The sequence below is a fragment of the Asterias amurensis genome, chromosome 5 (genome assembly GCF_032118995.1).
Source record: "Asterias amurensis chromosome 5, ASM3211899v1".
Lineage (NCBI taxonomy): Eukaryota > Metazoa > Echinodermata > Asteroidea > Forcipulatida > Asteriidae > Asterias > Asterias amurensis.
Genome location: NC_092652.1, coordinates 6,649,176 through 6,667,244, shown reverse-complemented (window position 1 = coordinate 6,667,244; position 18,069 = coordinate 6,649,176). Strand labels below are relative to the sequence as shown.

General features: G+C 39.3%; 1 protein-coding gene across 16 annotated transcripts in view; it reads right to left on the bottom strand.

The window, feature by feature from the left end:
* LOC139937526 (bromodomain adjacent to zinc finger domain protein 2B-like) overlaps positions 1 to 18,069 on the bottom strand; it is a 66,030-nt gene that overhangs the window by 33,961 nt on the left and 14,000 nt on the right. For 8 of the 16 annotated variants that reach the window (XM_071932704.1, XM_071932713.1, XM_071932709.1 and 5 more), the window contains exons 2-9: positions 13,286 to 13,371; positions 11,470 to 11,724; positions 10,652 to 10,699; positions 6,309 to 6,467; positions 4,837 to 5,033; positions 3,942 to 4,253; positions 2,729 to 2,953; positions 123 to 530 (exon numbers count right to left, since the gene is read on the bottom strand). In XM_071932704.1, the coding sequence (XP_071788805.1) occupies positions 123 to 530; positions 2,729 to 2,953; positions 3,942 to 4,253; positions 4,837 to 5,033; positions 6,309 to 6,467; positions 10,652 to 10,699; positions 11,470 to 11,724; positions 13,286 to 13,370 (1,689 nt within the window). In that variant the 5' untranslated portion in view covers position 13,371. Of the gene's footprint in view, positions 1 to 122; positions 531 to 2,590; positions 2,954 to 3,941; positions 4,254 to 4,836; positions 5,034 to 6,308; positions 6,468 to 10,651; positions 10,700 to 11,469; positions 11,725 to 13,285; positions 13,372 to 18,069 lie in introns of all 16 variants that reach the window. The other 8 variants (XM_071932701.1, XM_071932703.1, XM_071932700.1 and 5 more) reach the window with 4 other exon arrangements.

Below are 18,069 nucleotides of genomic sequence, written 5' to 3'. Positions count from 1 at the left end.
GGATTTGAATATACCATCAGCCTGTCGTCCTCTCTTTGCTTTTTTCAAGAATTGTTATTTTTCAGGCTAGGCTGTTTTTGCCATGGAAGGGCCAAAATGGTTAACAAATTCCAAATGCCTACCTGCTGTTCCTGATTGGCATGCTGTAAGCTCTCCATCATCATTCGTCTTCTCTTCTCTCCCTTGCTCTTCCCTCTTGGCCTCTCCACCACCGGCATCTCCTCCATCTTCACCTCTCTGCCGACCCCACCGCCGGGCTTCCTCCCCCTCTTCCCTTTCCCCCTGCCGCCACCGGCAGTCTCGGGTCTCCTCTTCTCAGTCTGGACCTTCTCCAGACGGCTCTTCTCGTTCAGGAGCTGCTTCTCCCGCTCGGCCTGGGCCTTCTTCTGCATCCGGAGGTGGTGTTGTTGCTCCTTGATCTGTTGCTCGAACTGGAGAGTCAGCTGCTCGGCACGTCGCTTCTGCTCTTGCTCCCTCATCATCTGCTCCTGGAGTTCTTTCTCGGTCGGGATTGCATCTTTCTTCTTACCCTGTTTACGGTGGAAGACACACACAATGAAAGACACAAAAATAAGTCAGACAGAATATTGTTAACATATATTTGGTTTGCGATAACACCATGTGTATATCTTGCCGCCAGGCGGAGAAGAACTGAGAAGTCTCCGGAAATCCAAAACAATGTACTTCGCTGTAGTAGAATACATAGCAACACAGTTCTCTATAGAACAAATTTTCATCTAACTGGCAAGTAGATTCACATGGTATTACCGCAAACCAAAATACATATTGATCCCACCATGCAATGCCTCAAATCAAAATATACCTCTCGTTTCTGAATACACAAATCTTCTATCGAGAACTGCTATTATTTGCTTTGATCAATGTCATGCTCATTTGCGTGTACCCGTTAAGTTATAGGCTTGAGTTTAGTGAGATGAAGATTTCTCTTCTTCTCTGGAAGACACAGACAAGTGAAAATCACAAAAGTGAAAATCACACAAAATAAGTCGGAGAGAATTTATACGTCTTTTCTCGCTGAACACACAAATCTTCTAATGAGAACTGCTGTTATTTGTTTTGAACCATGTTATCATGCTCATTTGCGGGTAGCTTTAGTGACAGGATGTAATTAAATGAGACAAAGAGAGTGTAGACTTTCAGACCAGAAGTCTTAGTAAGATACATTTATGCAACAAACATAAGGGCAAGAACATTGAGGATTGGGAATTTCTTTAAGGATTTTTCAAATCCAAAGAAACAAATAATTTTGGTTCTTTCAGGGTTTGTTAGAGTTTCTTTAAAAAAAAAAAAAATCAAATGACAAGGCTGCTATAAATATGAAACATGACCTGCCAGTTTTGTCCCAAAGTTGCAGTGTCTATTTTGTGTTTATTGTGAACAAATGTTCAAATAACAAGGATTTAGGTGGTCAAATGTTGAATGCATCTTTTTTTGGTGCATTGTCATCGAATTTATAGAGGGAGTGTATTCAGCAACAATGCACTTGTATTATACATCCAATAGATGTATAACGTAACAAACACCATGATAAGGAAATCATATGAACTATAACGATGATTAAAGACACTGGATACATTCGGTAATTGTGATAGACCAGTCTTCACAGTTGGTGTATCTCAACATATGCATAAAATAACAAACCTGTGAAAATTCGAACTCAGTTGGTCATCGAAGTTGCGAGATAATAATGGAAGAAGAAAAAACCTTGTCACCTTAAGTTGTGTGCTTTCAGATGCTTGAACTCGAGCCCTCAAAAACAAATTTTGAGGTCTCGGCATCAAATTCAAATATTTTGGTGAGAAATAACTTCTTTCTCAAAAACAACTTTACTTCAGAGGAAGCCGTTTCTTACAGTGTTTTATACTATCAACAGCTCTCCACTGCTTGTTACCAAGTAAGTTTTTATGCAAACAATTATTTTGAGTAATTACCAATAGTGTCCTGTGCCTTTAAGTAATTATATTGAGATGAAGATGAAGTGATTGGCATGGATTATTAATGGGGTTTTTTTTTCAGTACAGTTAGTGAGAGGTTAAATGAGGAGTAGCATTAGCTGTGACCCAAAAAGGCAAACAATTTTTCTCAAATGAGAGAGACTTTTCACTCCGGTGGAGAAACAGTAACCTTTTTACGTTTAATTCCAAAATGACTAAAAAAACAAAAAATGTCAGCGTTCCAATTTAGGGTTTTGAGTTTATAAGTATTGTGCAAAAAACGTTCTAAAGAAGAGCCCAGTAAGCAAAAAGCAACAATTCCTTTTGAACTGTGTCTGGCTCAACAAAGAGCCACTACAATCAGCTCGAATCTTTTGATCTGTTCGCTCTGAAATATGTTCTCTTCATGCCCTCACACACATACAAATAAAATAATAAGACCCAAACTCCACAGTTCTAGTTTGTACAAGACATTTTGTTGGAGTTTGCCAAGTTTCCTTGACGAGAAAATCATCCAAACGAACAAACAAACATCTAAACATCAAGTTCTTGCACTAGCTACCACTGGACACAAAGCAAAAACAGCGACCGAAAAGGAGGAAAAAAAACGGATTTTGAAACTGTTTTCCCTTCACCTCAAATGCTTCCTCTATTAGGTTAGTAGTGTAATGATCAATGTCATCAGACGGGGTGAGAGAAGGGTTTAGAGTAGGAATGGTGCAAGTGGTGATGTTGAGATCGTTAGTAGTAGTAATCAGTGGCTCATCAGTGACCTCCTGGCTGCCTTTCCGATGGTGGTGGTGGTGATGATGGTGATAGTCCCCGCCGTGGCGGTGGTGCTTCTTCTCGCTGGCTTGTCGCTCGTTGGAGGGCGGCGGCGGCGGGCGCTCGTTGGGCTCCACCTTGTGTTTCCTGCTCATCGACGACTGCTGCTTCTCGCGTAGGTTTCGTTGTTGCTGGAGGAGGAGCTTTTGTCTGGCTTCCAATTCTTTCTTGGCCTACGTTTTTGTCAACACAGGAAACAATATAATTACAACTATACAGCTTCCCGGATAAATTTCTGGATACAAGTTTCTGGATACAATTATCAGTGATTTTTGTTTATTATTGAAAGATGTCATAAAAAAAATGAAGGTCCCCTGAAGCATTAGTTTGACTACACTGCCCAGGTCTTGTTTTTGGCGTTCTTGAAAACGCTCCTGTGGGAATTCTTTTGTAACACAGAACACATAATTATAATTATAAAGCTTCAGGTAATCAGGCCTGGAATTACACGGCGGCCAGAGAGGCCTAGCCCTTAATTGCCCTGGTCTTGGCCTTGGTGCCCCTTCAAAAGTTTCCCATAGACTTTAAGATTTTCTAATGGAAGTGCCCTTTACAAAATGAAAATCAGCCTCGCACTCTCCGAGATAAAATTCCGGGACAAATTGGCAACAACCACAACAATTTTCTGCATACAATTATCAGTGATTCTGTTTGAATAATGAAAGATCATGTCACATGTAAATGAAAGAGGTTTGTATGACTTAAGAGCTGAAGGTCCCCGAAGCATTTGACTCTGCTGCCCAGGTCTTGGCTTTGGCGCCCTTGAAAATGCTCCTGCAGGAATATTTTCGTAACCGTTATCAGTTTATCCAAAATAAGGAAACAAACCAGCTGTACCCTCTTCTATAACCTTTAGCTCCTGAGAGTAATTTTTCCAGGATCTCCCCAGTCTTTAAAGGACCATTTTTCTCATAATGATGTCATTGGATGTTGTGGATATTAACCAAATTTTGCACTGGGACGGTATCGAATGCAACTGCAATTTACGCCATTTTCACGCGAGGTAAGAGACTTGTCCCCACTCACATGATGCTTTTATCTATTGGAAAATGAGTACATCACAGAACTGAGTTTGACACCCTTCCTTTAAACTAACTATTATAATTCGGGGTGTTGTTAGGTTTTAACGGGGAAGACAAATAATAAGAACTCTTGACCCACCTGTTTAATCTCCTCATCGCTCTCCGCCTCCGAATCGCTCTCCGAATCCTCGTCGCTGACCTCCGACATGTTGCTATCGGAGTCCTCCGAGCTCAGACCGTTATCACTGCTGTCGCTTGCACCCTGCTTTCGCGTCCCCTTCGCCAGCGATGACGAGAGCGACGACGACGCGCTCCTCTTCTTCTTGGGAGAGGTGGCAGAGAAGGACGAAGTGTTCGATGGTGCGCTACCTTTCGGCGACGGCGATTTGGATGGATGCTTCTTGGGGGAGGAAAGTGAGGGACTGGGTGAGGAAACCTTAGGGTTTGACTTCTGGGGCAAAGAGATCGGGGGAATGAAACAGAAATGCTTCTTCATGAATTGTTCGGTGGAAATGGTTTATTTTCCCATTTGTAGTGATGTATGGTTTAAGAAAAAGTATTTGCTGTTTTACAAGTCTGCGTTAAAAAATTAAATGAGTGGTCAATAAAACTGTTTTGAACAGGAGTTACAAAAGGAAAAACTATCGTATTTTATTTGGGTACAACCATTTATAAAATTCTTTTTGGAGAAGTGTTGCTCATCCTCAGGAGAATATTAGAGTCCTCCGAGCCCTGAGCATTCTCCTGAAGACGAGCAGAGTTTTCTTCACCCAAAAACTAATCATTAAATGTCAACATTTAACTGACAATATAATGACTAAATGTAATTCAAAAGACTCAACAAGTCAATAAAAATAAAAACTTAATTGATAAACAAGATTTAAGTCATTACATTAATCATTAATCAATGTGATTGATCAATAATCAAAGTAACTGATCAATAATCAAAGTAACTGATCAATAATCAAAGTAACTGATCAATAATCAAAGTAACTGATCAATTATCAATGCATTAAGTTTGTCAATGTACTCACAGGAACCTCTTTGATGACAGACACGGATTCTTTGGGCATAACTAGAGGTGTGGGTTGATGACTTGGCATCGGCATGATGGTCGGTGGCCGGGTCATCAGAGGTACCCTCAGCGGGTTTGGTCTGTCGGTTTTACGAGGCCGGCCGCGGCGTCCAGTGCCCCGTCGGGCACCCCCGCTGCTTGGACTAGGAGATTCACCTGTTGAAATAAGAGAAGGTTTCTAAATAAGCACTTTGCATTATTACAAATATAGATAGCTCAGTTCATGTGGAGGTCGTTGTTAAAACGCTGCTCTGGTCAGTTTCCCTTTATTTTTTTTGTAACTGAAAATTGAGGACAGACATTTAAGTAATCAAAGATTCAGGCAAATTTTGCCTGCCAGTATAAACATTCCTCTCACAGGTGCAACTGCATGGAATTGACAATAAGAATGCCACACAAAGCAGCAATGTAGACCAGCCAACCCCCCAACCCCCCACCACCCCTCGACTACACACACACACACACACACACACAAACAGACGCATTATAGCTTACAAGGCATCATTAAGCACAAAATTATTAACTGCCAAAATGGCAAGATGTGTTTGTGAATATAACCAGTTAGGGTTTCGTAACAACGCAACCTTGAAAATTAAGCTTCATTGTAGATTTCTCTAACAAAAGACGTTGCCATGGGGAACGTACTGTATGTACTGTACATGTATTGTATGTGTTGCTCTGGTAATGAAACGCTTCAAATAAACTGAAGAGGAGTATACAGTACGTGTATTGTCAGATTTTAGAGGCTAGTCGTCATTAAACAATGGTTGCACGCTGTGACGGGGTCCAAAACCCATGGACCCCAGTCACAGAGTGCAACAATCATTCTGTTATACCTTTGTAAAATTGTTATTTCTCTTCTCGAAGTTCTGTTGTCATCTTCAAACATTACTCGACGGACTATTCATTGTTTAATAAGCAGACGAACAAGAAACAATTCCCTCGAACCCGCGGTCACAGCGCTGGAAATCGACTAACGCTGGGAACAATCAAGGTGATGTACACCGGTGTACATGTACATCACTTTTCATGTAACCCGGCCCGTCGAGCCATGTAACAGGCGTTTTTGTTGCACGTCACATGATTTGTTCTCGACCAATCAAACTTCACAATTTGTACAGAGGTATAACAATGTCGAGTGTTGCATCAACAAGTTTTGACATTTATAATTATTACATCAACCAATTACATGCCAGAAATTTACAACCATGTAAAATCGGTAGATCTTTTGTACTATACAGTCTTCATTTCTGACAAATTTATTTTTTAAATGTTAGTGTGTACGTCGCCTCTGTGTAGTATCAGGCCTTACTGCATATTACAACTGTACATATATACATGAAGGGGAGAAAATCTTCAAAAAATTTAGAGAACACAAAAAAAATTGTTGATTCACCAAGAATGCACACAACATTAAGTGAAAACTCTTACTTTTTTGGCTTTTGAACAGGGCATCAAAACCAGCGACACTGGCTTCCTTATCGGCACTGGTTCCGTGGCCGAAGGTTGACGGCAAGCCAAGGTTGTGTGCATAATAATCGTGGCCTAGCGCCCCCAAGCCATGCGACTGCTGCCACCATGGACTGCCACCTTTACGAAATAGGGAGGAAAAACGATTTTAAAGTTTAGAATCATTTCAATATCACGATTATCACACGCAGGCACTTGCTTTGAGTTTGAAGTAATTTGTGTTCATCATTGTTCAAAGGGAAGGTACATGTATACCTTTGGTATTTAGTCCAAAAATAAAAGCCCATAAAGACCTACTAGGTCAGAGGCACTGCAGCTGATCATAATGTGCAACATTTTGAGAAATGATTCCCTTCTAAGGAATGTAGTTTTAGAGGCATGAAACTTTTCTCATCTTGTGTTTTCCAATTAAACTAGTTTTTCTTCCTGCTTGGACAAAACCACTTAAAGACACTGGACACTATTGGTAGTTGTCAAAGACCAGTCTTCTCACTTGGTGCATCTCAACATACATAAAATAACAAACCTCTGAAAATTTGAGCTCAATCAGTCATCGAAGTTGCGAGACAATAATGAAAGAAAAAACGCCCTTGTGTCACAAAGTTGTGTGCTTTCTGATGCTTGATTAGGAGACCTCAAATTTTAAACTTGAGGTCTCGAAATCAAATTCGTGGAAAATTACTTCTTTCTCGAAAACTACGTCACTTCAGAGGAAGCTGTTTCTCACAATGTTTTATACTATCAACCTCTGCCCATTACTCGTAATCAAGAAAGGTTTTTATGATGATAATTATTTTGAGTAATTACCAATAGTGTCCACTGCCTGTAAGTTTCTGGGCACTATCTAAAAAACTCTACCTTTCAATAAAAACACAATTGGCAATTTGGGTAACAACCTGCATGTACAATGTCAACTTGTTTGAATGCTATAGTACATTAAATACCCACAACGGAAAAGTAAAATGTAAGCTTTCAACTTTTAGGGCCAATGGTTTTTCGGTAGTTATCAGAAATCATATGGAATGGCTTGACTGTGCTTCTCTTTCAAACCAAAAAAAAAAAGGTTTGAGAGTCTGACGTCAAGAGATCAAACAATTGCATAAAAAGAACAATTAGACTGAGTTACTTCCTGGAAGATTGACAATTACAGAAGACAAGCCAAACAAACAGTGCGAACGAACATTAGGTCTATTGTCTGACAACTCAGGTTTTCATTGACCAATTTCTGTTACAAGAAACGTTTTTTCAGCAGAGCTGCCAACATTTGCATCTTGCAAACAGGAAGATTTTGTACAACATTCAGGGAGATTTTTTAGAATACATTCAACATACGTATGTAATCAGGGAGATTTTCAAATGTGTTTTTTTTTATCAGAACATGGAAAGATTGGTTACTTTATATAAAAATAAAAAATAAAAATAAAAAAAGAACTTTCTGCAGAATCAGTGAGAGTTGGCACTCAGCTCTGTTTTCAGGCACCACTGGCTGGCTGATTCAAGAAAAACAGTTTCCGTCATCAGGAATATCATCAAAGTCAAAATTTGCATCAGAACATGGAAAGATTGGTTTATTTTCAGGGAACTTTCTGCACAATCAGGAGTTGGCAGCTCTGTTTTCAGGCACCACTGACTGGATGATTTGAGCGATTAAATCACACAAGTGGAAGTCTGTCAGCCCGAACCAAGATTTGATTTCTAATCAAACCGGTCATGCCAGTCGGTCATTACAATTCTTTTAACCAGATTGATTTTTCCGAAACAGAAAAAGCACTGGCCCTTACATTTAATATGGCTGACAGCGACAAATGCCACGACCCTTATATCTACACTGAACACATAAAATGTACACGTAAAGATGCACGTCAAAAATAATGCACTAATGAGCAGGCATAATATAACATAATAATAAGATGACAGTGCAAAGAACATCAAAGAAGCGTGGAAAGCTTGGGCATTACATTTACACTACGGCAAAAAAATAACATGCATTAGACTATCATCAAGAGGCGTGTAGTTTACTTGTGTTGTACATTGTCTGTGATCTCTGTGGACATTGAAACATAATGTACCTCGTACCAGTATCATTTTCACATAGCAAAAAACAATGTAATCACAAGTCATGGGTCCCTAATGGCATTATAATGGACCAATAGTGTACCAGTAGATAAAAAATGTACTTATTTTCTTTTCTTTTTGCACACACTCTATTACTTTTCTTACTGAAGGTGTAGAAATCTGCAATTGTCTTAATATTGGAAACTTGTTTATAAATCTAGTTCAAATGTTTTGGTCGGGGAACAATTATTATAAACCAGTACTTCAAAGAGAATCCTTTAACAAATCAGCTTTTTCAATCACCAGTCTGCACAATGCTTCCTACCCAGTAAGTTTTTACGATCATTCATTTTAGGAATATTTTTTAATGACCTATGACCCGTGATTTAACTGAAGATAAACAGTTGTAGAATTTAAGATGTGTACCATCTGAAGTCTGCTTAAAAAAATACTAATTAAGTCACACGTATTAAATTATGAACAATTTCCCGGTCAAGATTTCTCACCAGAAATTTGTGTTCTATACCACTCGTTCACACGTACTTTAAAGGGTCTATGTAACTTTTGTAGGACAAAAAACACAATGTCCACATATTTACACTAAACTTACACAGTTTGAAGATAATGATAGTAGAAAGCTTCCCTGAAAATATTACATGCTGAGGTGCTGTAGTTTTTGGGAAATGAGTAAAACAGTGTCATGAAAATAATTTTCGCCTCATGAGACGAAAATTATTTTAATCATTTACAAACGTATTTTCATGACATTTTTTTACTCATTTCTCAAAAACTACAGCACCTCAGTAAGTAATATTTGAAGGGAAGCTTTCCACTATCATTATCTTCAAACCCTGTAAGTTTAATGTAAATCTATGAACATTTTGAAAAAGTACCCAAATCCTTTAATGCCAACAATAAAATCTTTGAAGAACACTGGCACTGAAATGTGGACTACACTGTTAATAACACAAGCATGACTTGGCTATAGAGTTATTGTCCACAAAGAAGAAAAAAATATCCAATTGTCCAACGTTAATAATGTGCGTGCACAAAAGCAGCCAATTTTCAACGACACAAAAGAACCCAACAAAGAAACAAAATTGAAGAATTCATCAGATCTGCTGCATGAAGTTGCATAAAAATGCAACGTTTGGTGAATTAGGACTTGGTGTAATACTTCAAGATCTTCTCTCAGGCATGATATTTTAGCTCTTGGAAAAAAGGACAAGGACTAACCATGGTCACTGCTGCCTTAAATAGACAAGTCAGGCTGTTTAATAATAATTTTCTGACTTTCCAAGAACAAAGTCGAAATTCAAACAACATAAAGTATTAGGAAGAATACCGTTCTTGGCTTTCACAGTTGAGAGGGAAACAATATTTCTCTGGGGGTAACATGCATCTAGAAATGTATGAAACTTAATAATCTCTTTTTTCTGTTATGACCAATCTTGTTCTTATATTCTAAATTCATTTTGAAAAGAAAACCGTGCCCAGCAAGTGGCACTTCAAGAAACATTGGGTGCTGGCATGGTTGCTACGTGTACCTCTGCTGACTGCACAAAGCCCTCTTTCCTCTACAGCATTCGTGAAACGTTGCAGCCCTTGTAATGTATTCGCAAAGTTTGCCCTTTGTCAAAAGACCAGTAGAAGTATAATTGTTTGTACTTGAAGTACAATCTACAAAGTACACACATACAATACATACGTACTATGTACTTGAAACCACAGGCATTTAGTATACTGTATCATCTGATAACCCAGGGCTCGGATTTCGGAAAAAAAAACGACAAAACCGTCGGGCTTGTAGCTCAAAATATTAACTGTCCGTACTTTTGGGTATGGAGGAAGCCTGCTTCCATTGCTCCCTACCAACTGACACATCAACATACTACTGGTTACATGTACATACATACATGCATTATGTAAACAAAGCCATTCAAACCACTGTCCCCTTCTACTGTACTGCATCTATTTGCCTACTAATGGCCACGTCCACATGTCTCTACCATCGACAACAACAAAGCAATCTAAAGCTAAAATAAAAAACACTGAAGTACCACAAAGCTGCAGCAACACCAGCTACTAACATACTACTCGAATGGAAATCAAAAGAAAAGGACAACAAAATAAATCAATCAATAACGGCAGAAGCAACAACAGAGAGGGAGGAAAAAAGAAAAGAAAACCTGGGATTTTTTTTATTTTTGTGAAATTTGAATTAAAAGTATATAGGTTTTTGTAATCACCTAGCGTTGCCAGACTAAACAATTGAGCACTGGCCTCAAAGGACCACCCTATAGATGGGGAGTAATAGAGATGAATGATGGAAGAGGAACAAAGAGATGGGTTAGTGTCAAAAAAGCATTAGTCAAGCACAGTATCAATGAATCATAATTTAGAATAATTTCATATTAATGATAATAATGACTTTTATCAAGCACATTTACAATAATGTATCAATGTGCTTTTATTACATGTTGTGCCTAGGCCCAATTCCATAGTTTTTGCTTAAAAGGATAAACAATGCTTTTAAAGGATACCAGTTACAAATCACATTTTGATTGTTTACCTAAATCTCCTCAGCTTGATTGTTTTGTGCTTAGAACTTTGAAATTGGGCCCAGGTCATTGGGCAAATAGTTTCCCCCCCCCACCCCTGCAATCTTTCTAAGCTCCATGGAGAGTATGATTGTTCAACCTTTCAAATCCTACTAACCTTGAGATGCCAAAGGCTTTTTCAAACACAATATCAACCTCTACCCTTGCAGGTACCCATTTATACCCCTGGGTGAAGAGAAGCAATACATGTACATTAATGTGTCTTGCTCAAGGACAAAAGTGTCATGAACAGAACTCGAACCCACACCCCTCTCAACATCACCCTGAATGTGGATCTTGACTCGAGTCAAAGAGACTTCAAGTAAATAGTCCTCGAAGAAATAAAATTTGCAAAGAAAATTTGTCCAAATCAATAGTCTCAATGCGATTTTAAGGCATAATTTCTTTTTCTCTTAATGATTTGATAAGACTCCGTTTCTGGATGATGACTGTTCACTCACTCTCACCTGTGGATGGGCTGATTGGACTGTGTGTAGCCACCGACGTCGGCGATCGCAGAGGACTGCTAAGACTCTCTGAACTCAACGAACCCAAGCCTCCGAACTCTGACCCCAGAGGTCGAGCTGCAGCGGCAGCGGCCGCAGCGGCTGCCGCAGCCGAGTAGGCGTTGTGTGGGAACATGGAAAAGGCACTGGGTACGTGGGATATGATGGGGAACGAATCGTGGTGACTTGTAGAGGGTTGGGAGTAGAGTGGCTGGCCTGGGTTTGTGTGGAGAACAAGAACATCAAACAATTTTAAGTCATTACGATCTGGGGCGTATTTTCATTATCAACAGTTGGAAAGGAGATTGGAATTTTTTCTTAATCAGTGGGCCTATAGATTACAAAGGGGGCAAGACCTTACCTTATCACACACGTGCTTCATTGCCAACACTATGAGATCAGTCACAAAAAGGAATGAGGGAACTCTGATGGTTTGTTTTTGGAGAGGGCACGGGGCACCAAGGCATTTTTTTCTTGGTAAAGGGGGATGAGGAAATTGTAAATTTCTACTGGAGCATTTCAAGGGGCACCAAGGCAATGTACCAGGGGGCATGGAGGCAATCGTCATCGTTGCCTTTTCAGCAGGTCAGCTGCTTGAGCTAGCAAAACTTCAGTTCAATGCTTGACAAAATCTTGGACAACTGGGGGCTCATAAATGTAAGCTTTTATGGGAATTCAATTAAAGGAAAAGAACTAAGATACATATTTGGAACCTTTTGATTGTTTTAATCCTACAATGTAAATAAAGTAAACATGAATGCAGTAGAACTTCATTTCAAAAATTATTGGGCTTTCGAGATCGCCAAAAATCTGGAGTGGTTACAGAAGCCTATGTCCACGCAGGAAGAATAATCCAAAATTTGAATAAACAGTCTAAGAAATGTTCCATGCAGAAAAGTTTCTCGGATCTATTGATAGGTTTTTGAATCCCTCTTGCTAAAACCAATTTACGTAAAAGGGCTATAATTCAGCCTTTATGCTGCGAGGACAGTTTTTTAATAAACCATTTTATCTATCTATCTTATCTAACCACATTCCTTTAAAGAGAATTGTTTCTCAAAATGCTACACATTAGCAACAGCTGCAGCGCTTCTTACAAAAGTAAATTTTCATGGTCTTTAGTTTTTTCTAGTAATAACCGAAGGTATACCCTTCCCTTTAAGTGTCTGGCCTCATCAGACAGTGTCCAAAAGTGACCACAAATTTAACGGCCTATTAATGAAGTCTGAAGTGTCTACCATCAAGGTGAGTCATGATACAAAGCTTGGACTTTACTGTAGAAAGGTTTTACATACAATAAGTATTAATACTTTTAGAAATGCACAGTCATTCAGGGTTTTTTTTAAAGGGCAACTCTCCCTTGTAGGTTTTTATGGAGGTCACTTAAATTATCAGGAAGAATTTAAGCTTGAGTTGAGACCAAACTTAAACATTTTTATTTACTCCAGATCCAGAATCAATGTGCATTGGGGATAAGGATTGCATAGAGAAATTGCATAGTGATGACCAAGCTTCAGTTAGTATGCTCCGATCGTCTTCTCTGAAGACAATCAGAGCATACTGATCGAAACGTTGAGTTGTCAACCACCGGTTCTTTTCAGAACCAACAATTACTCAAAAGGGATTTTCACATAGTGCTACCGCAACCCTAAGTACCTGATTATACTCCCACCATGCAAAGTTTCAAATCCTACTTTATTATTAACAATAACAGTTTCAATGTCAAGAAGTTTGGCAAAACAGAACTGATAAAAGTTTGACCGAACTTTGTACTCACTGATGGGGTGTGAACTATCGAAGAAGCTACTGCTAACGTGGGAGCCAATGGGACTCTTCTGAGATGATCCCTCCCCTTGCTCCATACTGCGTGTACAAAAAGAAAAAAAGGAAACAAACAAATGTGTCAATTAATTTACTGACTGTAAAAGGGATCCCATCAATTAGTCTGACTTGATTTTAGTAATAAGAATAATACCCTTTGTCACACTTAAGGGCGATTCAAAAGTGCTGACTATTTTTCTACAAGAAATGTGGAGTTATTTGCAAAATATTGTTAGACCATTTATTTCAAAGCACCATTTATGGTTAACAAGGTGATGCACGGTGCAATCTGCAGCGAGCCATATATAGGCCTACCAAAAAACACCAGGACGGACCCTTTCTCTAAACAATAAGTATTGGGTTATCTTGCAGTTACACAACACGCATGACCTACTGCTCACAAAATCACAACCCATTAAACTTAGAACCCAGGGATGAAGCAATAATGGTTTTTAAAGTGTCTTGCTTTTAAAGGACACAAGTGTCACGACAGGGAATTGAACCTGAACTGATGCTGCATCAAAAACAATAGATTCTGAGTCCAGTGTGCTTGACTGCTCGGTCACCACAACATGACAATGAGATTGCCATTACGAGCCCACAAAAGGGAACAAGTAATAAGCTAGCCTGCCTACTCAACGTAGTCTGACAAATGTAGTCTGTATCAAACAGTGTAGAACTTTGCTTTTTTAAAGTCATCACATTTGAAAGTAATTTACTGTTACTGTTACATTTGTACAACAAGGCACAATTTCTTATCGCTGCTTAAGGATGTTAAGCAAATTTCCCTGCTTACTGTAGCAGAAAAGAATTGCTAAAGTGTGTACCGGTAGGTGTATTTCACAGGTTAGCAAGTAAAATTTGTACACAGTTTCGTGTGGTTACGGTTAGCAGCGCTACGGAATGGAAATTTGTGCAGTAAGCACAACAACAAAACTTGGCCGTTAAACAGCTGAAGGGGGATAACAGTGCTGCGTATTTCTCCACACATGCCTCTAGTTTTCAATAAACACAAATCCAAGCCATTATAAATGCATCTACTACATGTACGTCGCTGGTTAATCAAAGCCATATAAAAACCCCTTTTGCAAACATACAGTATTTGATTAGAAACCCCAACCCCCTTGAGGCAATTGTTAGAGCCACTAATTATCCCTTCCTCCATGGCTCAAGAGAACAATTGCATCAGTGGGAAAAAAATGCTCTAAGCTCAAGGAAAGACGTTCAAGGCAGCTGGCTTGTTATAGTCTTGACTCAAGCGTTCAGTGATCGATAGTGGACAGATTACTGCGCTCGTTGTGAATCGTTGTGTCCTGTGGGCTAACAAAAAGTCCAAACTACTTTTTTGTAAACTGCGCCAATAAAGTATCTAAACACTTACAAATGGTCAGATATATCGGAACCTGAAATAGTATGCCAAAAAATAATTATTCATTTCTATTCACCGTTAATTTCTGCACATTTTGACACATCTTGTGTTGCGCTACGATGTTGTTTAGTGGATTTATGGACACTTGAGTGGCTTAAGGTCGAATTTCAAAAGTTGCAAAAGCCCCTATTCAAGCTAAATCGTTGTATTGTGACGAGTAAGATCAGCGTTTCTTTTGCCCGCCCTTAATAAATGATTTGTTTGTCGCGTTTTGGATAAATCGGTTGCGATGAACATCAGCAATAATTGTCAATAACCAAGCAAAGGGGTCAAAGATGGGAGGCATACAACAAAATGGGTTAAGAGCCAGAATCCCTGATTATGGTAAGACAGGGAAAGGTGTTTCAAGATAACAGGAAAGATGGCTCAACTGACCAAACAGGAAAGAGGACGGATCGTTGGTTTGATTGAAGCCGGTATGTCGATTCGAGCTGCAGCTCATCAAGTTGGAACGTCACCAGCGACGGTCAGTAAAATGGTGGAATGGCTACCAGGGAAATGTGGACAACCTGCCAAGGAGTGGCCGCCCGAGTGTGACTTCTGCAGCAGAAGAAAGTGAACAAGTCCATCAAGCCTGACACCACTTTCGAGGGATTGCGACGCATCCTGATCAGGAAATGGCAGGGGATTGACCAGGGACAGATCAGATGTCTCGTTTGGAGTATGAGAAGACGACTCCTTGTCGTTAACAGTGATGGAGGACACACCAAGTATTGAGGACAGGATATCAGCAGTTTTAGAGTTAAAGATACGGACATAAATTTCATGGTCAAGTAAACGAAACGAGTTTGTGTCTTTTGTCTTGATTTTGTCTGTGTGTGAGGCTTGTGTGAGTTCCCTTCTGGAATTGGGGTGAATAGGGGCTTTTGCAACTTTTGAAATTCGACCTTAAGCCACTCAAGTGCCCATAAATCCACCCAACAACATCGTAGCGCAACATAAGATGTGTCAAAATGTGCAGAAATTAACGGTGAATAGAAATGAATAATTATTCTTTGGCATACTAATTCAGGTTCCGATAAATCTGACTATTTGTAAGTGTTTAGATACTTTATTGGCGCAGTTTATAAGCCATTGGTTAAAACCAATGAGAGTCAGTCAAGTTGGTTCGCGCTATAATTTTACAACTAGCCCAGTACAATATCCGCAATCGAACACTGACGTCTTGAGCCAAGATACATGAATCTGGCTTGCATTCTGAGCACAAATTCATGGCTCTGCTTACCAGACGCAAAGAATCAGCGCTTAGAGAAATCTGCCCTTACACGTACATACAGTATCAAGCGTATTTCAAGGGTTAGCAGGGAATTCCATTTGAATTTTACGCGTGCGTACTCCATGTTACTAGGCTTATACAGCTAGCTTACGCTTCTACGCTTACACAGCTAGTGCAGAAATTCTGCGCTTGCCTGGCAAGCGGAGAATGGTGATCGTAAGCGCAGAATTTGGTGGTAAGCAGAGCCATGTAATTTGGGAAACCTTTTATGTGAATCTTTGTCTTGAAGCAAACAGACCCATGCATAAAGCCCTTACCCACCACTATCCTCAAAAATCCTGTTGATGAGGTTGTTTAATTTGGGACTATAGACCCAATTAATAACAAAACTGCTTACAGCTGGGTCTGGCATCAAAGTCCACATAAATTATTTGCTATAAACAGAGAGTTCAGGATTCACAATCCAACGACACTAGGGCCTTCAATTTTTAGTTGTGTTAGGATTGTAATTTTGGAGTAAAAGAGGGCTCAACCTTTTATAAAACAGTAGTCCGGCGTACATGTACATAGTCGGACACTTGTCTTTAAATAGACCCAATTTCAATCTGGAAAACTCACTGACAATTGTCCCCTGCAACACTGTGTTTTAAAAAATGTTTTATTTTTAACTACCTTGTTATTTTTCACTTCATGTTCTGGGCCTTAATCTTTTGACAAATCGCACGTTAGCATTTAGCCAATAACACATCGAAGAGGGATGCGGCACCATCATACGCAAAACCTTTGGAAAAATCTTTCTTTGTTCGATCATCCATGTACAGCGAGTATCAGCATTTACGTGTCCGCGATGAAAACCAATATGGTATTTGTCACAACATGACGTGCGGAGAATTTGTTATCTATATAGATTTCCCATAGAAAATCCTTAGGTTGATTACTTTGTATCAATTTTCAGATCAGTTTAGGTTTCCATATCATCGCCTGCGCGATGAGGGTCGTTGTTTGTTACATACCATACACAATACGCAGTCAGTTTATTTTCAAACCCTGCTTCTCTGTAAACTCAGGCCTTAGGACGACGAGGTAAGCATACAAAACAACAATTTCAAGGCAACAAGGGAATTAAAGGTATTATGGTCAAATTGATAGCCTACTCCAAAATTTAATGGCCATAAACAACACATTTGGTGAGAATCACATTCCACTGAGTGATAGTTACTATTTTGAGAAAGGATTCTCTTCAAAGTAATATAGTTTGGATCTTTTTCAATTGAAAACATTTGAATCTGCAAGCATGAATTGTTTATCAGATTTCTCACCCGGGTATTTTGAGCAAAGTGACGTTATAAGTGCAGAGTTCTGCGACCATCGAAATACAGTAGTGTCTGCATCCATAAGGCCTTCAAACCTGGTGTCTTTGACTTTGATAAGTACTTTAGACTGAACAAGTTTTTTCTCTCCAGGATTAGTTTTGGTATAATTATTTTTATGGTATGGTAATGAAACCGAGGATGCCTAACCTTAAAGCCATTGGACACTTTCGGTACAGAAATTTTTTTTAAAGTTCACAGATTTAAAAATAACTTACAAGGTTTACAGAACGTAACGGTGAAAGACTTCTCTTGAAATATTATTCCATGAAATGCTTTACTTTTTGAGAAAACATTAAAACAATATCAATTCTCGATAACGAGAATTACGGATTTATTTTATATACATGTCATGACACGGCGAAACCTGCGGAAACAAGGGTGGGTTTTCCCGTTATTTTCTCCCGACTCTGCAATGACCGATTGAGCTTAAATTTTCACAGGTTTGTTATTTTATAAAGAAGTTGTGATACACGAAGTGTTGGCCTTGGACAATTCTGTTTACGGATGTAACGCTACGCGATGCTGTTTTGTCAACTTACAAAATGGCCGCACAAACACACGCTGTGCGATGCCTGTTTTGTCAACTTAGAAAATGGCGGCCTGCGCGCATGTCGGGGCGCGTATTTAGGCCAGTGCGCCCTCTAGTTCTTATAAATAACTCCATGTGTTATCCCCTACTCTTCAACAATAAGTGTACTGGGTTCTTTTAATACACTACAGCA